Source organism: Caretta caretta, chromosome 1 (assembly GCF_965140235.1).
Source record: "Caretta caretta isolate rCarCar2 chromosome 1, rCarCar1.hap1, whole genome shotgun sequence".
Lineage (NCBI taxonomy): Eukaryota > Metazoa > Chordata > Testudines > Cheloniidae > Caretta > Caretta caretta.
Window position 1 is genome coordinate 52,888,371 of NC_134206.1, and position 27,459 is coordinate 52,915,829.

The 27,459-nt window shown below is 42.2% G+C and overlaps 1 protein-coding gene across 6 annotated transcripts in view; it reads right to left on the reverse strand.

Moving 5' to 3' along the window:
- ALG5 (ALG5 dolichyl-phosphate beta-glucosyltransferase) overlaps nt 1-27,459 on the reverse strand; it is a 47,907-nt gene that overhangs the window by 13,841 nt on the left and 6,607 nt on the right. For 4 of the 6 annotated variants that reach the window (XM_048848178.2, XM_048848192.2, XM_048848212.2 and 1 more), the window contains 7 exons: nt 25,342-25,513; nt 22,078-22,124; nt 21,212-21,280; nt 18,621-18,713; nt 15,383-15,496; nt 12,323-12,382; nt 7,537-7,688 (listed from right to left, as the gene is read on the reverse strand). In XM_048848178.2, the coding sequence (XP_048704135.2) occupies nt 7,537-7,688; nt 12,323-12,382; nt 15,383-15,496; nt 18,621-18,713; nt 21,212-21,280; nt 22,078-22,124; nt 25,342-25,513 (707 nt within the window). Of the gene's footprint in view, nt 1-7,536; nt 7,689-12,322; nt 12,383-15,382; nt 15,497-18,620; nt 18,714-21,211; nt 21,281-22,077; nt 22,125-23,520; nt 23,584-25,341; nt 25,514-27,459 lie in introns of those variants that run through there. The other 2 variants (XM_048848185.2, XM_048848222.2) reach the window with 2 other exon arrangements.

Below are 27,459 nucleotides of genomic sequence, written 5' to 3' on the forward strand. Positions count from 1 at the left end.
GTTTGTACTGGTATGTATGCAAAAGACTATCCAAAAGGCAGCTTTAAAAATAATCCCAAAAAAATCTCCCCCCTTTAATTCTAAATAGAATGCATGCATAGTAACTTATAATGCTATGAGACAAATACAATACTCCTTTATATGGCTTTGCATGTCTAGAATACCTTTTGTCTATGGATTTCAAAACACTTTACAAACAATGAAAGGAGTTTAAAAACACCCCACGCTAGTTTACCTAGGCACTTCTATGGCCCTCATCATGATAGTATCTGAGCACCTAAAGTATTTCAACTCTACCCATGTTTTCCTGTTTGTGAGCACCTATACATCAAATTCAGATATAGCAAATAAGAGTTTGTGCTCTCAGACTGCTGAAAGATTTAATATTAAGGAGAAGGAGATGCTCTGGTCAATAACTGTGAAACTGAAATAGAAAGGTGGAAGTGGTAAGACACAAAGAGATCCAATTCAAGTTAACATTTGGATCTGATTTTCAGGAGGGTTTTTTTGACATCCCATCTCTCTCCCCCCGCCCCCATGGCATGGGATGAGAAAACAGAAACAAAAGGCTCCATTTAAAAGGTGTTGGTGAAGAAACACTGAAAATACTGTAACCATTCCTTTTTGGTGGCTTGCTAGCTACTTAAAAACAAAAGTTTTAAAACCTTTCACTCCGTCCAGTCTAGCAGCAGGACATCTACACTGTTTACATTAAGAAAAGGAGTACTTGTGGCACCTTAGAGACTAACCAATTTATTTGAGCATAAGCTTTCGTGAGCTACAGCTCACCTCATGAAAGCTTATGCTCAAATAAATTGGGTTAGTCTCTAAGGCACCACAAGTACTCCTTTCCTTTTTGCGAATACAGACTAACACGGCTGTTACTCTGAAAACTGTTTACATTGCCACATATATTGTTAGTGAAAGATATCTGGCTCACAACTGAGAGAGAATGTGCTCTCAACACTCGTTCCTTCAGTGAGGTATGTTAACAGGCTGCTGAGAGAGACAAAAATAAATCTAGCTATCTCTTGGATAACTGCTTCTCTCTTTTCAGGAGCAGCTCTGACAGGGTCCAGTGCTCCAAAAGAAGACGCGGCACTCTCTCCTGCTGCCCTGCTAATTCAGCACTTGCTCTCTCTAGCATGCACAAAAGGCTGCTTCTCCCTTTATCTGAGGGGAGGAATTCCTGGGGCCTTGCCTGCAGGAGCAGCTGGCCTCCTCCATATATGCAAGAAGCTCAGCATGGAGTCACTTTGAACTACAAAACTGGATGTTGGTTCAGTAGTTTCTCCCCAGCCTTCACTCCTCTCAGGACTTTCTCAGCAGTTCATCTTTTTGTGTTTGATGTGACAGAAATTCAAGTTACAGTTAGAGGGGCACTTTGCAGAGTTACAGTTGGTTTGGTACTAATTGCATTAGAAATCTCAAATGTCAAAGGATTTATAAAGTATTCCGCTGTGATAGCTCACTACAGACACCAACTCAGAATACAGGTCAATAATAATGAAGTGAAGACTTCTATTTTTTTTTTTTAAAAAAAGCTATTAATTTTGAATAGTGTTAAATGCTGAACGCTAACTTTTTGGAGTGAAGACTGTTCTGCTTTAAGAAGTTAGCTTTGGGCATGACATATCTCTTGATTTACTGAAGCTAAAATGTGCAACAAAGCTCCAAAAATATGGGACAAAAAATTATTCATGCAAGAATCCTAAGATTATGTTGGTTACATTCCTTTAGTCCAAGTTACTTTCTAGAACTTTAGTTGTGATTATTTTTGATGTAAAATAATTTTCAACTCTAAATGAGAAGTCATGTTTGTGTGATGTGTAGGTAAACTGAGGAGTGAAATGAAGGGCATTTGAGAGGCACAAGAGTGATTGTGCAATGTCAGGACGCAGTCCTGCCAGATGCTGTACATCCTCCTCCTGATGTCACTGGGAGTTGGGTTAGTGCACAGGTGCTGGCCTGTGATATATAGGAAGTTGGACTAGATGATTTGGTGGTTTTAGCCTTAATTTCTCTGACTTTGACTATGACCTTGCAGGATTAGCCACTTAATGCTTTTAGAATATTGGGGGGTGGGGTGGAGGAAGGGGAGGGGAGAGTTAAAAACTGAGGAAAAACTTGAAAGTGTAAAAGATTTATTGTGTACCTGTCGTGTACGTTTTTCCAGACAAATCACTACAACAATGTTAGTTCAGGTCTTTGATAACAAAATATCTATAAAATATTATTTACCAAAAAGACATGGGATAAATACACCGTTTCCTAATTTTTAGCCTACTTAACTATTCATCTGATAGGCTAGAGCATTCTGTGAAAGAAGGGCAGAGTAGGTATTTTTTTAAATCAATATGCAAAGCTGCAGTGAATGTTCAGGCTGGGACAACCTGACAAGAGAAAGGAAGTTCTAAGGGGAGACTGAGCCAACTTTAGTTTTATTCTCTCAAAGTGAGAGCTAAGGGCCAAATCCTGGATCCGAGTTACACAGGAGAAAAGGACGTATTTGTCCCGTCCTTCCTATGTAACTCAGCTCTACACTGTGCCAAATGATCCTGAATCCAGTCAGCCCAGCAGAGAAGGCAGGGGAGGATTCTGCAGAAGTAAAGTGCTTAAAGCTGAGTTGAGCTGATGAAGGGTGGGTAGGGAGGCCAGTGTCAGTGTCTTCAGACAGGTATGCCCCTGAAATAGGATCTTATTTGTTGGCTTTTCTAAGCACCCTGCTGCCCCTCCTCCCCCCGATCGCTATAGTATTGGAGCACTTTCCTAATTCAAAAGGGTATCATGAGGATAAATTCATTAATACTAGGGAGGTACTTTCCTCATTTTACTGATGGGGAAATAGGGCACAGAAATTAAGTAACTTGGACACATCTTGCAGGAAACCCATAGCAGAGACGGTAATACAGTGCAGATCCCAGAGTCCCTGTGCAGCATAAAGACTATCCTTCCTCTCCGACAGCAGCTTCTCTCCAGTCCCCAGTGGACAATCTCAGAATGAGATCATCAGCCAGAAGTGGTATATGAATCCATTAAGGATTCCCTGCTGCTCTGAGCCAGAGTGAACATACCCCTCCCGCACTTGCAGGGACCTTGTGGAGGCACCATGAAGACAAACTGTCTAACTAATATTGATGAGAGGCCTGCTGGGATGGAATCACTGTCTTTGTTGGGCAGCAGCAGGAAGAAGCTGGGTTTCTCCCTGTCCCCCACGTTATTTCCACTCACTCTCAGGAGATGTGTACAGCCTCCTTGGTACACAGCCAGATTGGCTGCTCAGCTCCCGCCAAGTTACACATGGCAAATGCATCAGGGCCCAGATTTATCCAAAGGGAGTCTGAGTTATTGGATTGTCAGAGTCTCACAGTTTTGTGCAGAAATTGTTTTATTTAATAATTAATGCTGTTTCTAAAGGGTGAATTATGCTTCCAAACAGCTAAATAGGGCAAATCTATTAATAAAACATGCAATGACTGGATGCAAATATACACAGTGAAACTAGAAGAGAAATTTGTTGAAAGCTACATTAGATATCAAAGGAAAAAAACTAATTATTCTTGTTTTAGACAAATTTGCCATTTTGGAATATTTGCAGAGAATCATGGAAAAATATAAGTCACTCTTTCTCCATGAGCACAGCAAGCATTCTTGATAAGGGGTTCCAAGTTTTATAAACATCAGAAAGCCTTAAGGGTATTGCTTTATGGTAATTTACAGAGTAAGCTACAGCATAAGGCTAACTTCACAGCAGTACCTCTGACTAAAGCAGGTTAGGACACCATATTGAAAAGGTCACCTGTTCCTGAAAATTTGGTATCTATTACAGTTACACACATCACCCAAAATTCCTATTTAAGTGAAGTCATATTTCTCTAGTCCCCCCCGAGTTTATTCTGCATATTTGACTGTATGGAGTATATAGTCATTTTCACTTTCTCACTCTCATTTCTCTCTTGCTGAAGAGTCACTTAAACAGTCAGAGGAGCCGCAAAATCCTCATATGTTTTTAAAAGGAATTTATATTATTTACTACATACTATTTAGAGGGTATCAGCAACTGGAGTTACTTGAAACTGATGAATTTCAAACAAAGAAGATTGATCGTTTTCCCTTTAAGGACCCCTTTATTTTCTTTGAAAAAGCCAGAGAGCAACTATACTCATTGGTTTCCTCCTGCTTGCAGCACAGCTGTTGTGTCAGCCTCCTGAAGTAATAGATACTCCTTGTAGTTAAAGAGACTGTCAGAAAATAATATATTTTGAGGGAGTACACTTTAGGGCTGTGCTTATCATGGAAATTTCCTTAACATTAATGCAAGCAAATTAATAGAAATACGTCTATAAAATTTAATTACTTTTTTTCCTTAGGAACAGATGAGTAGTCTTATGCTCTAAGATTATGGGTTCTATTCTTGGCTCTGCTACAGTATTCCTTTGTGACCTTGGACAAATCACTCGCCTAGAAACTGATTTTCAGAGGTACTGAGCACCACAATTCCAATTTAATAGCAGTTGTGGGAGCTCTGTACCTCTGCAAACTGGGTCCTTAAGTTCTGCACTTTCATATCCTCATCTTTAAGAAATGAGGAGACCTCATAGCTTGCTTTCGAAGTTCTTGCAGTGTGTATTTCCCCTCTAACTCAATGTCAGATTTTTCACGTCCCTGATCTCTGAAGCACCCCACCTACCCCAGCCATTTTTGTATCTCCATCCTAGAAGCAACATGGCTTGGCAACAACTGCTGAAGATCAACCTAAAACTAAAAACTTACAGGCTTTTGATTAGCTCGATTGGACAAAAGTTCTCAGCACGCGCATGGATGTTGTACTCTATTCTTGTGAGCAGGCAGGTTAATGAGACACAAAAAATTTCTTTCTACGAGAGGTTTTCCTAGATGAAGACAGTTTGAAAAGACTAGATTATACTGAAACCTGGGCCTGTCAACCATGACCATGTCCATTTAGCAAGAGAGGTGGTGCAAAAAGTCTACAGAAACTATGACACTTACTGCGGAAACAGCATTTCAGTCTCATGAGCATGTCTACACTGCAATAAAATACTTGCAGCTGGCCCATGTCAGCTGACTCAGGCTTGCAGGGCTTGGGCTGCGAGGCTATAAAATTGCAGCGTAGATGTTCGGGCTTGGGCAGGAGCCTTGGCTCTGGGACCCTCCCGCATCACATGACCTCAGGGCCTGGGCTCCAGCCTGAGCCCGAATGTCTACACTGCAATTTTCTAGCCCCGCAGCCTGAGCTCTGCGAGCCTCAGCCTGCTAACACATGCCAGTCGTGGGTGTTTTATCAGAGTGTAGACATACCCATCATAGCTGTCCTCACAAAGCTACTCTAATAATGGACATTCCATCACCCTCTCCAATGCTAAGTTACAACGAAAGACAGCTCTAAAACAATTCAAATTGTATTAATGGTTTTTACTGCCCTTCTTCAGACTAATGAGAGCCATTTTACTGCCCACTTTTATGAAACAGAACAGCATGGACAGAGTACATCAGAAACTTCCTTTACATATTAGGCTTCTTCTAATGACACTTGGTGGTGTACTTTTCAGGTACTCATTAGGTAATGATTTGAGGGAGGGTTGGTTGACGAGTAAGGAGTTGTAAAATTGTACTAGAGAGCAACATAGGATGATGAAGTTTCTAACTATCAGATATCTCTCATCATATCACATGCCAGAGTAAGGATAGACTGCAGGGTTCCAGACATCACCATCCATCGAGAGTCTCATCAGTGTAGCCCAAGAGCCTTCTTGTATCTTTATCGCAGACACCGTATAAATATTAAAATTTAGCTAACACATCTCTCCCCTCTTGCATACTGTATGCCTCAAGTATTGAGGAAGAGAAATTCTGCATCACTGCATTATTCAACCGATTTTGGGGTACGGTTTACGTGAAAGATGCTAAATTAAATAAAACTGTGTTTTCTACATGCATTTTGGACACAAGACGAACAATTTGTAAGCACCACAGGATAATAAAGTTATAAGGAATTGACTGCATGGATCTGTCAACAACAAATCATGCCAAAACAATCTAATTTCCTTCTTTGTCAGGGTTACTGCCCTAGTGGGGGTAGGGGGGGTGAATATGATGTATCTTGATTTTAGTAAGGGGTTTGACACAGTCCTCTGTGACATTCTCATAAGCAAACCAGGGAAATGTGGTCTAAATGAAAATATAAGGTGGGCGCACAATTGGGTGAAAGACTGTGCTCAGAGTAGTTATCAATGGTTTGCTTTTAGACTGGAAAGGGGTCTCTACTGGGGACCCACAGTGGTCAGTCCTGGGTCAAATATTATTCAATACTTTTATTAATGACTTTGCTAATGGAATGGAGAGTGTGCTTTTAAAATATGCAGATGACACCATGCTGGGAGGGGTTGTAAGTACTTACAAGTACAGGATTAGAAGTCAAAATGACCGTGACAAATTGGAGAACTGGTTTGAAATCCACAGGATAAAATTCAATAAAAATGAGTGCAAAGTACTAGATTTAGGAAGGAAAAATTAAACTCATAATCACAAAATGGGAAACACGAGTAGGGCGTAGTACCACTGAAAAGGATATGGGGGTTATTGTGGATCACAGATTGAGTATGAGTCAATGTGATGCAGCTGGGAAAAAGGCTAATATCATTCTGGAGAGTATTAATAGGAGTAACATATGTAAGACAGGGGAGGAAATTGTCCCTCTCTACTCTGTGCTGGTGAAGCCTCAGCTGGAGTAGCGTGTCCAATTCTGGGTGCCACACTTTAGGAAAGATGTGGACAAATTGGTGAGAGTTCAGAGAACAACAAAACTGATAAAAGGTTTAGAAAACCTGATCTATGAGAAAAAACTGGGCATGTTTAATTTTGAGAAAAGGAGACTCAGGTGGGACCTGATAACAGTCCTCAAATATGTTGAGGGGCTGTTATAAAGAGGACTGTGGTCAGCTGTTCTCCATGTCCCCTGAAGGTAGGACAAGAAGTAATGGGCTTAATTTCAAGCAAGGGAGAGTAAGGTTAGATATTTGGAATTTTTTTTCTAGCTATAGGGGTAATTAAGCTCTGGAATAGGCTTCCAAGGAAGGCTGTGGAATCCCCAATCATTGAAGGTTTTTAAGAACTGGTTAGAGGAACACCTGTCAGGGAGGGTCCAGATTTACTTGGTCCTACCTCAGCACATGGGCTGGACTTGACAATTTCTTGAGATCCCTTCCAGTCCTACATTTCTTTGAAGGGTAATGGAGTTAACAGAAATACATCCAAATATCCAACTATATCCTATAATGTAGTTCTTAATATAAAATTCATTGCTTTGCAAACATGTAATAGTTTAAAACAATAAGAAATGTGAAGTGCAATACAAAAAACAAGTACTAAAACTGATTAAAATGGATTGAACAGCTGTTTTTATACATGCACAAATTGTTTATTGCAGTTTCCATATGGGAATTACATTTTCACAACCTCAACTGCTATAAAAATTAAAAACAGAAAAATTAATTGAAGCTAAACGAAAGAACTTACCAGCGTTCTATATGAAGAGCTGAGAAAGTCCGGGAGGCCGCTTCTCTGGTTAACAGTTTAAACCCACATTGTGTGTCCCTAATTTCCTTGACACAGAGGAACCATACTAGGAAGTGGAACCCATACATGAGAAGAGTTCGGAAGTAAGAGCGCTGTGAACAAAAGCCAAGAAATTAGAATTTTTTTTATATGACAAAAGAAACATCTGAACTGATCTGAACAGAGGATGAAAATTCCACTTCATGACAATTTTGAGGTTAGAAATGAGTGTTTGTTCCACCTAGGAACAAAAACAAAATTGTGGTGGAGGAGAGGTGTGTCAGACAGTCACACCTAGGATCTCCCCTGGGATGTGGGAGACCCAGCTCTAAGTCCATGCTCTGCCTGATTCAGAACAGTTTTTCATCCCAGATCACGCCAAATCAGGCAGAGCAAGGACTTGAATCTGGGTGTCCCAAATCCCAGGCCAATACCCTAAACACCCATCTGTAGGGTCTCCCTCCTCCGCCACCCCAAAACAAAAGTTTTGTGGAAACAGATGTTTCATAAAAGCTGAAACATTTTGCAGAGACATCATATTTTGCTGAAATTTCATTTAGGCAAAAGTATTTCAGCCAGGTCTACATCTGAATCATTTTAGGCTCCAAATGTAACTTTACAATAATGGTGTATGTTACAGTACAGAATGGGATTCTTATTGCAACTATGTATTTTAAAGTTTTGTTTCCATGACTCAAATTTAAACAAATACACATACAGAACTTGGTATAGATCATATAAGTAGAACTACATAGACATACTAGGACATAATGTTGTACTCACATTATGATTTTTGTTTTGAACATCCAAAACCAATTTTAAAAGTGTTTGTAAGCCTAGATTTTAAAAATGTAAACAAGTTTACTTAAGGTGTAAAAAAGATCCCAACCACTATTTTAATATGCAAATTAAAAGTAGCTTTATGTCAGGCCTTAAAAGAACAATAATCCCTCCCCCCACCTAAACAGTATCCTTTTATTTGCTCATTGCTGGATTTCTTTCATTCAAGATCAGTTCAGCATAAGCTAGTACTGCTTTAAGGATACATAAAGCAATGCAAGTTACAGGAAGATGTATGCCTATGTACACTGCATATATGGTGGACTGAGCAACAGTTCTCCTATGTAGCCAGTCATGAATGATATATAACAAACATCTAATATAGAAGAAGCCAACAATTGTCAGTATTGACTGATCTTGTAATTTAGTTTATGCAAATACTCTAATGTTTCCAGTAGATTTTTCTCCCATTTTGCTTTAGCGGAACTTTTGTTTATTAGCAATTCTTAACCACAAAGACCAAATCGTGGTCCTAACCACAGACCCTCCCAGCTGCATGGTGAAGCCTGGTTCCACAGCTCTTGTTGTCTCTGAATCCAGAGAGGATTCCCCAGAGGCTGCTCATCCCATTCCTCCTGTGATTCTATCTCCGACTGCCATATATGGAAGCAGGGACACTTGGCAGCAGTGTCTTCCCAATGCTACTGCGGAAAAGGCAGCATCATTGCTAGCTAAGTGACACCGAGGGAGAGCGAATGGGCTGCATGATTCAAAGAGCTGACAGATGAGGGGAGGAGGAGAGCCTGATCAGCTGAAGATTTCATCACCACACTAACAGAGATGTAGGGGAAGGAAAGGTACACCCACCTGCAAATTTTCCCTTAGAAAGGCCCATTCCAGTTCTTCTCCCCTATCTCCTGGCAGAAATCTTGTGAGGGAAAGAGGGAGCTGGATGCACTTGAAGGGAGTTCATTTGTATATGATCCCTCAGCAGCTTATCACATGACCACAGAATCAGAGAGCCCCTCCACTCTCTATATCAGCGGTCCTCCAATTTTTCACATCACCCCTCTCCCCTTGCTCTGTCTGCATCCCCAACCTCCCGAGAGCCGGGGCTGGGAGCGGGGCTGTGGCTCTGGGGTGCAGATACGAATAAGGGGGGAGGGGGGGGGTCGATGCGGGGCCGCAGCTGCAGGCAGGTCTGGGGCCGGGAGCGGAGCTGTGGCCAGGGACTGAGGCTGGGGGCAGGGCTAGGGCCAGGCTGGGAGTGGAGCTGTGGCAGAAGCCAGCAGCTAGGGCCATGGCCGGGTGCGGCAGCGCACCCGGGAACTAGGGCCACAGCTGGGGGTGGAGTGGGTCTGGGTGGTATCCTCTCCCTCCCCCTACCCCCTCCCCCGCCCCCATGCTCCACAGTTTGGGAACCACTGCTTTAGATGCATCAGGCCCAACCATCCCCAGGATTAGTTGGTCTGGTGCACAGCCAGCATATCTAGACAGTAACTGTCTTCTGTACCCATTCATGTTGTGAACACAGGGTCCAGGATTTAGTCCCATTACTGAGAGAGCTTTGGGGTTTCTTCTTAACTATGATGCAAACTTTCTACTCCCTAACGCTTACAGGAACTTTACCCGTGCATTGATAGGAGAATAGATCCCTAACACTATTAGATAATCCAGAGGGAAAAGCAGTGCTTAATTTGTGCCAGGGCGGAGTCCCCAGCACCTCTAGGTTTGGCAGTTCAAAGCCCTGACACCTTTGGGCTTGCTGCACGAGTTATGAATGTAAAAAAATTGCTTGAGCCCTGGCAGCTCTTTCATTACAAATTAAGCACTGGGGAAAAGTAGAATACATACCAGGATTTGAACTCCCTGCTATCTCCTCCTGGACTTTTGCAGCTATTTCAGTATTTTGTATACATTTTAGAATGATTTTAACTATCACACGCTAGGGTAGGGGTCTCAAACTCAAATGACCACGAGGGCCACATGAGGACTAGTACATTGGCCAGAGGGCTGCACCACTGACAACCCCCTCCACCCGCTGCCCCGTCCCCGTCCCCACTCTACCCCTTCCATGAGGCCCCGCCCCTGCCCCGCCTCTTCCCACCCCTTCCCTGCCCCCATTCAGGGTGCAAGAGGGGTGCGGGGTGCAGCAGGGGGCTCAGGGCAGGGGGTCGGGGTGCAGGGTGCAGCAGGGGGCTCAGGGCAGGGGGTTCAGCTGCAGGAAGGGTTTGGGGGGCAGGTCCGGCCCATCGCACACTGAATATGAGGCTCCCTGCCTGCCCTACCCCCGCGCCACTCCAGGAAGTGGCTGGAACCTTGGGGGGCGGGGGACGCTGAGGGAGGGGCGTGGCTGCTCCTCTAGGTACCTCCCCTGAAGCTCCCATTGGCTGCGGTTTCCCGTTCCCGGCCAATGGGAGCTTCGGGGGAGGTACCTGGAGGAGCAGCCAGGGCAACACACAGATCCTTGTGCCCCTGCCCCCCACCCCAGGTTCCAGCCACTTCCCGGAGCAGCGCGGGGGCAGGGCGGGCAGGCAGGGAGCCTGCCCTGCCCCTAGTGCGCACAGGGCCGGAACTGCTCTAAGTAAACGCTGGGGGCAGGGCGGGGAGCTGGCGGGCCGCAGAAAATAACCCCACGGGCCGCGTGTTTGAGACCCCTGCGCTAGTGTAAACATAACTTGTTCTAGAGAAAATCCAGCACTAGGAGTTCATCTAATGATGTTACAGAAATTAGTCCAGCAATGTGTTTGTTGCAATATAAGTGCAATGTCTGTGCTATGTCAACTACTGTCTGCCAAAACATCAGTAAAACAGATGTAAGATGAGATTGTGTGCTGATGCAAGTTTGTTGCATAACAATCACATACTAAGTTGTTCTGTCCAGTGTGTATTCAATACTTTATTTTCCTGCCATTTTCCTGTTCATATTGAAATTCTGCTTTCATACGGGTTACCGATATTTCCACAAAACAAACCTAGTAGTCTTCTCTCAAGGATCTTTTCAGAGGCTCTTTGCCTGGAACTCATTCAAGACTAAACACAATGCTCATTTCCTCAGTATGCATACTCCACCAGAAGAAGCAACATTCACTTGTTGTCATTTGTAGCAATTTTGGAAACGTGCAAGCATGAGATCCATGAGGCAGTCTTGGCCTCTCCAATTTTAATCTGAGAGTCTTCCAGGGCATAACTATCGCAAGGAGCTTTAGGAAGGAACGTGCATTGCAAGTGATTCTCAATTAAAGGAGGGAAAAGAAATGCAAGTTTTCGAAATTAGCTGAGTTTGCTGGAAGTTCTGAATTCCAAATCTACACTTGCTGGGGCAAGTCTGGGTGGCGGTGAGATCTTCCCCTTCAATCATTAACATGAAATGAATTTTCAAAATGTTGATTGCAAGAGAACTGTGATACCCTTTCAAACATTTTATTAGTACGTACAACAAAACATTACAACAAAACTTTTACCACTCTCAGGTTTTAAGAGTTGAAGAGTGACGAATTGTTGGACTGAAAGTAAAGTCAAGCTGTCAGCCTGCACATGTGTGTGAAGAGACTGTTCCGGCCCATGAGCTGCAAAGCCACTGTAGAACCCAGAGCTTCCAAAGCATCTGCCAAAAGCTCTCTACACAATGATTACAGTAGATGCCCTTTTTGGTTTCATGTTGGACAAACTTGCGCACACATGCTGTCGGTTGCGTTTGGGACCAAAAGTCCCATCCTCTGCTAGAGCAACTGATTTAAATCCTTGTTATCTGAAATCTAGCTCACGCTTCCTGCTGGTGGTGTCTGAACTCTGGGAACAGAGAGCTTTTAGTAATGTTGGACTATTGCTAGGCTTATGGCAACAGCCTTCCCCACTATCAGCCTCCATTCATTTTGTGTGTCTTGATTTAATTTAAAAACTGGAATGTTAATGAAAAAAACAGCAGTTCAAGGAGACTAGTTTATACGAGGAAAGAGACACTTACCTGTGTTATTGAGTCCTGCTCCAAATGGGCTCGAGAACCACAGGCAATAGCCATCTGGTCCTGCAGAGGAACACACACACAAGAATTGGAAGCTAACTACAACACCACTAGTGTTTTCTGATTCACTGGCTTCTTCTATTCATGTTTTTATGTGAAACCTTAAAGCATTATGATGGACTAATCTTGTCCACTGAATTTGTCAAAGAAATAGAAATTTCTGCTTTTGACAAGTTATACAAATCTTATTGTTTGAATGTGTAGATATAATAAAGCCTTTCTGCATTTTATGGATTGTAGAAAGCTTATTACATTTTGTATATGACAGGTTCAGATTGCTGCATTTTATTCAGGTCTCATTTGGGAGTAAGAATGTCTCTGAGCTTTTCAGACAGAGAATTTATTTCACAGTGCAGATAACAAAGTATCTAGGTACACTTAATATGTATGGGCATGTTTAGCCTAAGATTTGCAATAGGGAACAGAAGACTTGATTTTGCTGATATTGTAATATTTTACTTGTTTAGGAATGTCATCTCTCTCCCCCCATTAAACTGTAAGAGGCACTTCCTATGGCCTGCATTAAAATTACACTCACATTACTACTTTTGACATGAAAGAATCATTTCTGGACTTTAGGAAAACTCTGAAGAACTAAGGCCTGCTGCCTTTTCAATAGCACACAGATTTAAAAGGTATGTTAATCAATTAGCGCCATCTAGTGGGGTCGGAACTTTATCTCTTTGACCAAATGGTTATTTTAAACATAATTCAGTGACTGCTTCATAAGAATACCAACGGGGTAGAAATGGGGGAGGAAAAAAAGCTAAGTATAGAAGTTACATATTGCTCCCTCCATTTTAGTTACAGGTTCCACATCAACTTGTCTTTAAGCACCATGTTAAATGAAAATAGGTTTCTTAAAGTCAAGCAGATCTAAGTGCCACTGTTACCCTATTCAGGAATACATTGTGATCTGACACGACCTCCAAAATAGTTTTTTTTTCCAGATAAAAACCATTATTTGGTCTTCATAGAGGACACAATCTGAATGAACTGATACTTGCAAATTAAAAGTTAGCCATCCGCTAACAGGAAACAGACCAATTAGAATAAAATAGTCATTCTCAAAATAACGTAGGAGGAAATTAGGTTAAACAACATATCAAATTAATAAGGGTAGAGAAAGCAAATTTTTAAATAAGTAGGCAGCACAGTGAGCTGTGATACTGGAAAGAAAAAAGGGCTAGCAACGCAAAACACATAGATCCCACAAAAGTTTAAACCAGGGGTCGGCAACCTTTCAGAAGTGGAGTGCCAAGTCTTCATTTATTCACTTTAATTTAAGGTTTCACGTGCCATTAATACATTTTAACATTTTTTAGAAGGTCTCTCTATAAGTCTATTATATTATATAACTAAACTATGTCGTATGTAAAGTAAACAAGGTTTTCAAAATGTTTAAGAATCTTCATTTAAAATTAAATTAAAATGCTGACATTATGCCACCAGCCCGCTCAGCCCGCTGCCAGCCTGGGGTTCCGTTCACCTAGGCCAGCAGCAGACTGAGTGGGGCCTACGGCCGGGACCCCGGCTGGCAAGGGGCCGGCAGCCAGAACCCCAGACCAGCAGTGGGCTGAGTGGGACTGGTGGCCGAGACCCCAGACCGGCATTGGGCTGAGCAGCTCAGCCCGCTGCCACTTAGGGGTTCCGTCCGCCAGCTCCTGCCAGCCAGGATCCTGGCTGCCGGCCCCGCTCAGCCAGCTGCCAGTCTGGGATCCTGGCCCTGCCCACATGGAGTGAGTATCTACCATCTCTCTGGTTCTTGCCCATTCTATTCCTCTCTCTCTGCACTGAGCTGAGGGTGGGAGTGCACTGAGCACAGGGCTGGGGGTGAAGGATCAGGCTGGGAGTTGGGGTGCAGGGTCTGGCCAGGAGCTAGAATGAGGGAGGGGGCTCAGGGTTGGGACAGGAGGTTTGGGTGTGGAGTGCTTACCTGGGCAGCTCCCATTTGGTGCGAGTGGTGCAGGTGGGAATGTGTGTGTGTGTGTGTGTGTGCGCGCAGGAGCTCCTGTTTGGTGCTCAGGATGAGGGTGGGAATGTGGGGGGTGCAAGAGTAAGGGCATGGGGCTGTGGATGTGTGAGGAGGGTGCAGGAGTCAGGGCATGGGGTGGGAGGGGCACTGGAGTCAGGGCTGGGGTTGTGTGGGGAGCTGCAGAGGTCAGGGCAGGAGGCTGGGGTGTGTGAGGAGCGCAGGGGTCAGGGCAGAGGTCTAGGGTCGTGGGGGTGCTCCCAGCCCCCTGCCCAGAGCGGCTCACAGCAGGGGGCTGGAGGGGATATGCCCTGATTCCACCCCCCTTCCCCAAGGCCCCATCCCCACCTCTTCTCCTCCTCCTCCCCGGAGCAGTGAGCACGCTGCAGCTCTGCTTCTCCCCCTCCCTCGCAAGGGCCATCAGCTGATTGGCGGCAGGGAGGGAGAGGAGGAGGGGCAGAAACCCAGCATGCTGGCAGAAAAGAGGGGGGGCCTTGCCTGCCCTGCAGCAGCAGCCGGCAGGACCAAGCTTCTTCACCCTGCCCCCACGCAGGGGGTGGGGTGGGAGAAGAGTGGGCCGGGGCGGGCAGGATTTTTAATGGCACGCTGCTGCCTGCCGGAGTCCTGGCCCGCAGACCCGCTCAGCCTGCTGCCGGCCTGGGTTCGGCAGCAGGCTGAGCGGGGCTGGCGGCTGGGACTCGGCAGGCAGCAGTGTGGCATTAAAAATTGGCACGCGTGCCAGAGGTTGCTGACCCCTGTTTAAAGACTCAATGCAAGAGATAGCACAAGTGTCAAAATGTGCAAATTAAGGCACCTGATCCTGCAAAAAAATATGCACATGCTTAACTTGATGCACTATAAGTAGCCCCACTTATGTCAAGTTAAAGGTAAGCATATCTTAAAGATTTATAAGATTGGGACCTAGAATTCATACTCTCAATATGTATGCAAGAAACTTGTTAATAAAGAGAAATATAACTATGAGTCCATAGACAAACTGATCAGCTAAAATGACAGAAGCTCATACTTACTGGCCATGGCTGGAGATTTCTAAGACCCTCTTCAACTTTTTCAATATCTGCAAACTTCGTGGCTCCATCTGCATCAGCCATAAGGATTTTTTCCCCTCGAGAGCTAAAGACACCCTGCAGAGGAGACAGCAAATTAAAACTTGCACAAATACAAATAATTTTCATCACGATAAACTAGCTTCCAGGCCCCAGGAGTCTAAATTAAGAAAGCAAATCCCTAAAACGTTAACCTGAATAGAAATCTAGAAAGGAATTAAACTAAACAAACAGGTTAATCTGCAATTTCCTATGTTGACATTTTGTTGATAAAAAACAAGTGTTCAAGGTTATTAATTTGTATTACAGCAATGCCCAGGTGCCTCAATCACTGATCAGGGCCCCATTGTGTTATATACTGTACAAGTAACAAAATGACGGTTCCTGACTCTCAGAGCTTACAATCAAAGTATGTAAGACAAGAGACAAGTGGATACAACAAACAGATGAGGGGAGCAGAAGGAAACAAGGAGGCAATACTGGCCAGCATGATACATAGCGTCAAAGCACATCAGCTGCCTAATCACTGTACAGTTTTTCCTTGTCACTTGATCCATGTTCCTTGGACAAGGCTTGCAGCATTGGGATAGGGTGTGGGATGCTACCTCTTAATACATCTTCAAGAGCTAAATCTCTAAAATGTATCTGAGAAAGATAAAGAACAACATAACTGCAGTTAGCTTGGGGCAACAACTGCAGCAGACCTGGAGCTTGGCTACATCATATTCTAGGTGCTACATGACACACGTGCAGATGCACAAGGGCATTTGTGCTTGTTGCCACCATACATGCTTAACTCTGTGCAAAGTGTGTTGCAGGCTCTTGAAGATACATCCAGAATATCCCCTCACTGTCCTACCCAAGAGGTTATTCACTCGAACTCAGAAAGAAACATGGAATCTTCCATTTCAAGTAAAATTAAACAGAGGGTTTAAGTTCTTTTTTTTTTTAAATATAAGAGCAGAGATTTCCTGGATTTACTGACCTTTTAATTAATTTCTAAGAGTTTCAAACCAACAGCTACATACTAAAACCAATTAAAAGCACGGCTGCAGTTCTATCATCTATGCAAAGTGTAAAGCATAATCATCTTTCTTCCTCAATGCTGATGGAAAGTACAATGTTGATGAGAGTATATTCTCTGGTGGTCATGCAGCGTTCACGCTCTTCCTGCCTGCTACATACAGCAGTACAAACACACCTCACATATGTGCTACACAAAGAATAAACTCTCTTTCTCTCAAGCAAGTGGGCAGAGGCACTAGTGAATGAGAACATTCCATGCACTTCATCATTAAAATATCCCACACAAAGTCATGCTCCTTCACCTGGAAGAATTGAGAAGAAGGAAAAAAAAAAAAAGAACATTTGTGCTTTTTCATTCCATATACTGCCTAAATACTATAATCATAGGCACCATGGATTTATATATCATAATGCCTCTATATAAATCCATGGTATGCCCACATCTTGAATATTGCATGCAGATCTGGTCACCCCATCTCAAAAAAAATATATTAGAATTGGAAAAAGGTACAGAGAAAGGCAACAAAAATGATTGGGGTATGGAAACAGCTTCTATATGAGGAGAGATGAAAGACACTGACTTTTCAGCTTGGAAAATAGATGAGTAAGAGGGGATATGACAGAGGTCTATAAAATCTTGACTGGTGTGGAGCAGTGATGCTCAACCTTTCCAGACTTCTGTAACCCTTTCAGGAGCCCCGCCCACCACTTACCCAGGGCTGAAGCATATAACTTGGCTTTGTGGGGCACCCTGTGGTGTGGGACCCCAGGCAATTGCCCTGCTTGCCCCTCCATAATGCCTGCCCTCTACTTGTGACCCCCCCCCCCAACCCGAGAAACAGATCTAGATGAGTTGACATACCCGCGGAAGACCTCTGCATACCCCTGGTTGAAAACCACTGGTGTGGAGATAGTGAATAAGGAAATGTTATTTACTCCTTCACGTAACACAAGAACTAGGGGTAACCCAATGAAATTAATAGGCAGCAAGTATAAAACAAACAAAAGGAAGTACTTCTGCACACAACACACAGTCAACCTGTAGAATTCGTTGCCAGAGAATGTTGTGAAGGCTAAAACTATACCAGGGTTAAAACAAAACAAAACTAGATAAGTTCACAGAGGGTAAGTCCATCAATGGCTATTAGCCAGAATGGTCAGGGATGCAACCCCATGCTCTGAGTGTCCCTAGCCTCTAACTGCCAGAAGCTGGGAGTAAATGACAGGGGATGGATCTCTCGATGATTGCTGTTCTGTTCATTCCTCTGAAGCACCTGGCATTGGCCACTGTTGGAAGACAGGATACTGGGCTAGATGGACCATTGGTCTGACCCACTATGGCCATTCTTACGTTCACCATATAAAAACCTTAAGACAGACAGACAAGTTATAGATGTAGCTTTAGCATAATCTTTGAAAAAAATAAATGCATGAAGAAAGACTCCAGAAATAATAAATGAAGCGTACTGACAACATGAGAGAAAAGTTTTATTTTTACTCTTTATAGTCACCTATTATCCAAATTCATGGTTCACAACCCAAGACTGACGCAGTCCTTTTAAGTCAAAAAAATAAAGTGCAATGAAGTATCATTCACTCACTCTAAACAATTACATAATCACACACGCTAATATATTTTCTCTTGTGAAGAGAAATATCTATTTGTAAGTTAATATACGAATTACACACATTATGCCTCATCAAAATCAAGCCTAGCTAACTTTAGTGGGACTACACACATTTAAGCAAAACTTTGCAGGACCTGGGCCTTAGTTCCTCATTCAATTCAAATATCAAAGCTATCTGGAGAGGAATGTTTGTATTTACTTATCTTATTACCAGAGCTTGCTTTTCATCTTATAACACGTTTTTTGTTTTGTTTTGTTTGCATTGAAGAGCTATTTCTAAATTAACTAATGGATGTAATTTGGCTTTAATTTAAATTCTCATACAAAAAAATTCTTCAGTGTTATTACTCAATGTGTTATCAAATCCTTGCAATGAGTTTATATTTTGTACATTTTTGCCTTGAAGATTTATGGAAGTATTCAATATTTTTCAAAACAGTTTTATTAATCTAAAGTCTTTAAATTAAATTAAATCCACACAAGGTCTGCTTATTTTGGCAAGACTAGAATTAGTTCAAAACAGAGAAAGAACTGAAAGTGTTCATTACCATTTTGACAGCTCCACCTTTCCCCCGATTTTTTACCAATGTTAGGACTCGTACTTTGTCACTTCCATATTTCTTGCAGTACTTCATTGCAACCTGTAAGACATATGAAAGTCAGAATAAAACAAAACTGGAACCTCAAATGAAAGATAGAGATCTTATTCTTCCATCCCTTTTTCTTCAATAGCATTGTTACCACTTCAATCTGCATAAAATGGAAATATATTGTCCAGTGCAGAATTGAAGTCTGTTTAGGAAAATAAAAAGAGTAAGAACATGAATAGCCACAAAACTGAAGAAGCAAGACGAATAAAACCAGGTAGTGGTCAGAGAGATTAGCTATGGCTGTCCTAAGCCCCTTCACCCCACCCGCCAAAGTTAAAGCTAAAAAACCATACAACACGTATTTATACCAGTGCACAAAACTAGTCTATGAAAAACATGCTTTCATTACTATTACCTGGTTCCCATTTGTTTCACTGCTATGTCTGCTTTTAAATTAAAACTACAAGTGCTTTGAGACATGAATTGCTCTTATATAGTGCTTTTCATCATATTTTTCTTCTAGCATAACGAGGCCCTAAGAGACTACAGTATCACAAATATTTAATAAAGTTGAGCATCAGCTTAAAGCAATTTCAATGTTCGAGTAGTTGGGCATGAGAGTGGAGAACACCTATGTCTTAGAAGGCTGAGACGTGTTCATCACTGTATAAGACAGACAATGGCTACTACTTTGAGGGCTTTTCAATCTTTATACAATACAGTAACTCCTCGCTTAACATTGTAGTTATGTTCCTGAAAAATGCGACTTTAAGCGAAATGATGTTAAGCGAATCCAATTTCCCCATAAGAATTAATGTAAATGGGGGGGGGGGTTAGGTTCCAGGGACATTTTTTTCTATACACACACACACACAAAGTTTTAAACAAACAATTTAATACTGGTACACAGCGATGATGATTGTGAAGCTTGGTTGAGGTGGTGAAGTCAGAGGGTGGGATATTTCCCAGGGAATGCCTTACTGCTAAGTGATGAACTAGAAATTGGCTGAGCCCTCGAGGGTTAACTCGTTGTTAATGTAGCGTCACACTCTACAAGGCAGCACGAATGGAGGGAGAGGAGACAGCATGGCAGACAGAGAGACACACCCTGTGTGTGTGTGAGAGAGAGAGAGAGAGATGAGCATTGCTCCTTTAAGTACGCTGACCCCATTCCAAGTACATTGCCTTTTAAAGTTAATCAGCAAGCTGAGATAGCAGCTGCTGCCAGGAAGCTCCCTCCGTCCTGAGCCCAGTCGTGTGTCCCCCCTGCTCTATGGAAGATGGGGTAAGCGGGCTGCAGGAGCAGGGGGGAGGGAGACACCCTGACATTAGCCCCCTTCTTCCCCCCTGCACAGCAAGCAGGAGGCTCCAGGGAGCAGCTCGAAGGCAGAGGGCAGGAGCAGCACAGGGCAGTGAGGGGAGGGACAGCTGAACTGCCAGCAATTGATAGCCTGTTGGGTGGCTGTCGCACAGGGAATTTAGGGGAACGGGGAGCTGATGGGGGGCTGCTGGTCCACACTGGTTCCAAGCCCCCACCAGCTCGCTCCAACGGGCTGCTCTTCCTGCAAGCAGCGGACAAAGCAGGTGGCTGCCAAACAACGTTATAAGGGAGCATTGCACAACTTTAAACGAGCATGTTCTCTAATTGATCAGCAATGTAACAACGAAACAATGTTAACCGGGACGACTTTAAGCAAGGAGTTACTGTACTGCATAAGAGATATGATTCATCCATCATTGACACTGGCAGTAGTAAACAGGTTAGTAAGCTACTGAACAAACATGCACGAAAGGACACATAACCTTACCAGGCAAGCTTGAAGGAAAAACTGAAACAGAAGCATGCATGCTAGTGACTAACCTAAACATAAATCTAGTGTGGTATTTTCAGAAGTTGCTTAGAGCTGGCCTGACTCTGCTCCCACTGAAGTCAACGGTAAAACTCCCATTAACTTCAACAGAAGCAGAAGTAGAGGAAAGCAGAACATTTTTGAAAATCCTACCCTTAATACTTCAGTATTAATGTTTCTAAACGAATACACAACTTTATGCTGTATAACAAATTCTATACAAACTATGTCAAAATACTTTACAGAATAATAAAGTGACATTTAAAATTGTGGGAGATTCAGAGGCTTAGATGGGAAAGAATTATGGTCTCAGATGAGATCTGGAAAGAGAAGGGGAGATCTGAAGAAACAGACACACACTGATGCTGTTTCAGATAACAGAAATCACACCGGAGAATGCTCTTGAGGTGAGACTGTGTGAAAGGAGACACACTGGATGAACAGAGGGAACTGGGGAAAGAAATTCAGGAAGTTACTATATCTGTTCAAAAGATAACTGTGCTATAAGAATATCATCCTATGAATGGCAGGGAGAAGAATGGCAGAAGGAATCTGAGAAATAAATAATTAAAAACAATGAGCAGCAGATGTGTAGAACAAAAGGTAAAGGTTTGGTACATTTTGTAAAAGCTAAAACAGTGTGATACACATCTGCTCCCTTAGACTGCCAGGTGAGAAACTTTAATATTCTCTTCTTACCTTTGTGGTCTGATCTTTACTGCCATCATCAACAACTATTACTTCATAAGTGAACGTAGGATCTCGTTTCTTAAAAATAAAAATGGAAATTGTGCATTTGGTCCAATCTCTGTCTCTTTCACACATACACACCTCTCACTCCCTTACTCAAATGGGCAAAATTTCAGCCACCGGAATGCTTTGTTGCCCCTGGAGTTTTCCTCCTCATTCATGCCATAATATACATTTATACAGAAGCACCAATATCATTTTGTAAATTTGCTATGATGATAAACATCCTTAAAGCAGTATCAGTCTGCTACCAATATGTTATTCTAATGCTGCCAGATTACATGCTAACGGCACTATTTTAGGTAGCCTTATTTATTTTTAAGCTACTATAAAATGTTGAAAATCAATATTGCTATAAAATTAACTTGGAGGCTCTGAGTAGCCCTTACGTTAAAGATCAGAAAGAGTTCAAACTATGCCATATTTTCTGAAACTTGTTGCCTCATGTGCAGGTGACCAACTATAACAGTGATAGAAAATCAGGATTTTAAAAACCTTGTGGGAATAGATAAATTATATCATCAGCTAACTTTTACTCCCCTATATGTTTATCCCGGATAGGTATCATGTGGGTACAAGTCTTTTCCAAGTGCAACAGTTAATTTTTATATTTCAGTAAAAATTGCCTTCCATCATACAGTCTGAAAAGAACTCATGAAGAGATGTTCCCAGGATAGAGAGCTTATCTTTTAATTGGATAATTTTATATTGCTTCTAGGCAGATCACAAAAATCCAAACAGGCAGTTTGTTTTCATATACTTACAAGGATACTATATTTTAAATTATTTTAAATGCAAAAATGAAAGTTTCACACCTGTCTTTTTTCAAGATAGTCTAAAGCTTCATCCATCATAAGAGGCACTGGAAGGAAAAAAATATCACAAAAGCTTGTTTAAACAAAGCATCAATAAAAGCATATTTAAAATATTTTCACACCCCAAAGTAGTCAGGTCTTGAGATAAAAAAATACCACTGACCTGAAAATAGGGGAACAAAAAAACAAAATTACAGTTATAAATTTAATCCCAGCTGGACTAAAAATTAAGTTAACTATATTTTACTCCCAGCTCTACCACCAAAATCACTATGCAGTCTCTAGCGCTATGTAATTCTGTATGCCCGTTTCCCTCTTCCTGGACAGTAAATTGTTTTTACAGGTTCTGATGCTGCAAAGACTTGTGCACTTCGGAGTTACTGTGGCTACTCACAGTGTGTAATGTTAAACTCATGTTAAGTCTTTACAATATAAGGCTCCAGTTCTGTAAAGTCTTTTGGGAGGAAAGACCATTTCTTCATAAGTTTTTACGGAGCCTACCACTATGGGGCCTGTCAGGAGCCTCTGGGTGCTACTGTTAATATAAAGACTTGCTTTCTAAAGGTGAAAACCACTAGTATTATAGGATTTAAATTCTGGTTTGTACTTAACACTGGGGATCATTTTTAATTATTAATAAAATGGTTACATTAAATTACAGGCACAAGGTATCTATGCAAAGAAATATGACTGGAAAAAACAAATTAGCCAAGGCATTAGGCGGAGCACTAATTATCAGCCGGAGCCAGCCAACAGCAACTGGGTAGATAGGTAGAGCAAATTGCCTCAGCAAAAAAAGTGTTGATTTCTGCAAACAGGGTGACCATCTGTGACTCCAACCCCTGCCCTTCCCGGACAGAGAAAGAGTACAGAACATCTGGGACACTCTCCTCCCTTCCCCAGTATCAGGGGGTAGTGAAACTTCCTTTGAGGAGGGAAATCTATTACCTACCCTGAAAAAAGCAACAAGCCAACCCATACTAATGAAACCACCACGCTACACTAGCGGCCTTGCAAACCATCACAGGCTGTCCAACCTTTTTTCTAAGCGAGCTAACCGAAGACAGCAAAACACAGCACGAGCACTACCTGTCTGCGGCTAGTACCCTGGAGCACTCTTAGTACGGTTTCAGGCCAGGATAGGAGACTGAGGGTATGTCTACACTGCAACTAGACACTGAGGACTGGCTCATACCAGCCAACTCAGGCTCACAGGTCTCTGGCTGCTGGGCTGTTTCATCGAAGCACAGACTTCTGGGCTTGGGCCGAAGCCTGGGTTCTAGGATCCCGAGTGGTGGAAGGGTCCCAGAGCTCAGGCTCCAGACCGAGCCAGGAAGTCTACACTGCAATGAAACAGCCCCGCAGTCCCAGCCCAAGTCGCCTGGCATGGGCCAGCCCCTGGTTTTTCACTGCAGTTTAGGCATATCCTGAGACAGCACTTACTGCTCTTGTGGCTGATCTGTTCAATGACAAGGGCATACATACATGGCATCCAGGTGGCTCTCTCTGTAGAGAGAGAGAGAGAGAGACAGAAAAGTCAATATGGTCTGAAGTGCCAACAGTAAGTAGACAGCATCCAGCTCCTTCACATCAAAAGCACCTTTCCATTTTAAGGTTAAATGACTTGCCCAAGATCACAAAGGAAGTGCATGGCAAAGCCAGGAATAGAACCCATATCTCCTAAACAACAAGACCATTCTTCCTTCTGCCTGATTAAAGCCACTGGTATGGGTTCCAGAGTGCAAAATTCTAAAACAATTAAACCATAAAGATACATTTTTACTCCTAACCTCCACACTGACTTTAAGAGCCACTAAAGACCAGCTAAAAGTGGCTTTTATAATCTTTAAGCAACCTAGTTTACTTCTGGAGGGATTCTAGGCCAACAAATTAAAAATTCTGCAAAATTCTGCATATTTTATTTGTCAAAAGAATGCAATATGATCAGTTTCTATTGTTTTGGTAATTTGTTTAAATTATAATACAGAAAAATTTCACAATAACTACTCAGCATTTCCTAAACACATGAAAGTTAAGTTACAAACACTTGATAACTAATACCCTGCATTCCAGTTATAATCCTGGATTTTCATTTAAATTACATTACAGAACACCAAACAGGAAAAAAAAAAAAAAAAAAAGTAGAATGTCATTTTAAATTGCTCAGACTTTCACACACGAAAGTCATACAGTTTTGCTAATCATTGTCCTGGACCTGGCTGGGTACCTTGGGAAGTGCTTGCTTCTGATTGTCCTGAATTTTATTGATTGCTTGGTAAATGTTTTATTTTCCCTTAAAGTCTTTTTTTTTTTTTTAAATTGGTAAGTAAAATAAATCCTGAGCTGTAGTCTAACCCCACTGTGCCACTTTGGCACAGGAAAAGAGTGAGAAAGCACATTAAATCTTCCTAGCTGATTCTCTTACTGTCATTTATAAGGCTTTACATCACTCTGGCAATGTAGGCGCCTTAAAACTATTACAGGTTTTATGCTCCTGGGGGAATTGACTGAGAATGGGAACAGTTAATTAACAAACAATGTTAGTTAGGCAGGCTGCTACATTTCTGCCTCAGAGAATGAGATCAATTAACTAGCAGGCAGGCTGTTACATTTCTGTCTAGGGGACAGAGCCTTCCTTGTACATAAATAAAAGCCCTATCCCTCCATGCCCGGCGAGCTGCAGTAGCAAGCAAGAGTCTCTCTTGCTTGTTGGCAGGCATGCACGCCCCAGCCCTGACCCACCCCCTGACAGTGATCAACACCTCCCCCACAGGCACGCACACCCAGCCCTCTTCCCCCACAGTGATTTGTGTCTGAGGCTCTCCAGGCACGCTGGAACAGACACACTGCTTGGGCCGCTGGGGAAGAGGTACATGTCCCTCCGCAGGTTTTTTTTGCATTCTTCTGTGCGGGGGGGCATAGAAACATGCAGGCCATATAAATTCTGTGCCCCCACAGGGGAGAAGAATTATTAACTAGTATCCCTACAGAAACATCTACCTTTATTTCACAAGATTTTACTGACACGGGGTTCTTACAGAAAGTAGCTTAATTTCTGTTGCAAAAAAAAAAAAAAAAAATAATCACATGGCTAGATTCTATAGTAGCTCTATGTGCAGAACTCCCATTTACTTGACTGTGACCTGGGAACTGGGTATGCAAAACGGCTACAGAATTTGGCCTGCAATTTTATGTTGCTGACATTCACCGATAATGCAGAACTAAGTTTCACTCTTTAAAAAGAAAACAAGAAAGTATTCTTACACCTGTCTTCCTCATTGAATGAAGGCACGACAACAGAGAGCTCCTTTGTAGGATGGTCATGTATGCTTGGTATAGATTCCTTCTTCCCTTCAGCATTTATAAAGAACTTCTCTTCTTCATGTCGATGAAGATTTGGCATTTTGGTGGCAGTTATATGGGCAACAATAGTAATCTGTGATAAAAAAACAAATAGTATTTGTGACAATGTTTCAGTAGCAAAGTCTATATTCATTGTTTGCGTAACAGGATTCTGTTTAAGACTTAAACAAACTATTCTAATTGGCTGAACAAGGGAGGATCAAATGTAGCCCACTGATACAGCCATTCCTATTACAAACATGGTGGAGTGGTCTACTGAGGAGTGCTCTTTTATCCACTGCCCAGATCAAAAAGGAACTTTACCTATCAGGACTTTTTCTCTTCATATGGCATTAAGCTGTACTATTTTATGTAGACAAGGCAAGGCCTAAGTTTCCTGGCAAGTTGCCAATGAAATTTTCAACTGGAAAAGGTTTGAGTGGCTCTGCGATAAGGCACTGGCCCACACCACCATAAACTTGCCTCAATTAACATTCTCTAGACCATGGTGCCTGCCAGGTCTAAACTTTGTAGCTATGTCCACTGTATTTATTGATAACTATTCACTAACATTCATAGAGCATAGCAAGCATTAGCAGCAACACCTATAATATTAAGCAATTCCATACAAGAAGCAAACCTTATCATATGTAAAACTAACATTAAACTATGTAATTAAGTGTAAAAACTTTCTTTTACCATTAAAAATGCCACATACTCATAAACAGAGTGGCACGCGCACACACACACACACATACATATCACTACCTCTATGAACAGACTAACTAGTAAAGAAGAGATGGGCCACCATAATCTTCAGTAACCACAAACTTCAGTAACTATGGAATGAGGTCTTAGGGCTTACAGAACTATGACCATAACTGAATAAGGAAAGAGGAGGAAAAAAATGAATTAAATATATAGATAATAAGTTTGCATGTCTTATAAATCCTACTTCTGGGTCTCCAGTGTGTCTAAAGTCTTATTTTCACCTTCTTATTTGAAATGAATTTGGGACAGGGACTGTTGACGTCTGTGTCTTGTGCAGCACTAGACACACTGCTGGCACTAATAAGTTCTGCTGGCTTCTCCAACAGAGCTTCCAAGTTCTTTGAACAAAATAAAATACTTAAATGATTTGTGGTTTAGATTTTCTTAACATTGGAAAAGTGTGCTTTTATCCTCAAACTAAATACTGTAATGGCTCCAGGGAACGTGATCTAGATTTAAATTTAAGTTTCATTTATAGCTTAAATTCTAAATAACACCATTTCCTTTTACAACGGGTCACAGCAAAAATGGTTCAAGTCTGAAAGTTAGCAAGGGCAGTCTTCAGTACATTGTTTGAAAGAAACTGGTTTTAATTTAACAAAATAATGATGTTTTGAAAATTGCATAGGACCTGATCCTACAGAGCATTGTGACCTCTTTCTCAATGGCTTCAGAGGGAGCTGAAGACACTTAACACCTGCATACACTACAGAAAGTTTCCTTTGATCTATAGATATGTACTTAGGCCATGTCTACTCTACGGCAACCTAGTGAAAGTGCTGTAGCTATGTCACTGTAGTGCAGATGCTTCCTACAGTCTAGTTACTTCTGCACTGGGGTTTAAGTCGCCATAGCTACAGCACTCAGCAGTGTGAATTCTTCACACACTAAGCACTGTTAGCTCTGTCAACTTAACTTTTAGGGTCTGATACCACACACTAAGGAAAGCATGCAAAACTTTGAATGGAGCACCATTGACTTAAGTTTTCAAAAATCCACTCTTGGAGGTTAGCTTGTCGGATCAGGGCCTTAAACAGAGAAACACTATTCACATGTTCACAGTTCGGCAGGCATTTGTCAGTTGAGAGAATATGCATAGATTCCAAGGCCAGAAGGGACCTTTGTGATCATCTGATATGACTTCCTATATAACACACAGGCCATGGAACTTCCCCAAAATTAGAGGGGAAGCTCCTAGAGTGTATCTTTTAAAAAATCCATCCATTCTTGATTTAAAAAATATCAGTGATGGAGAATCCATCACAACCC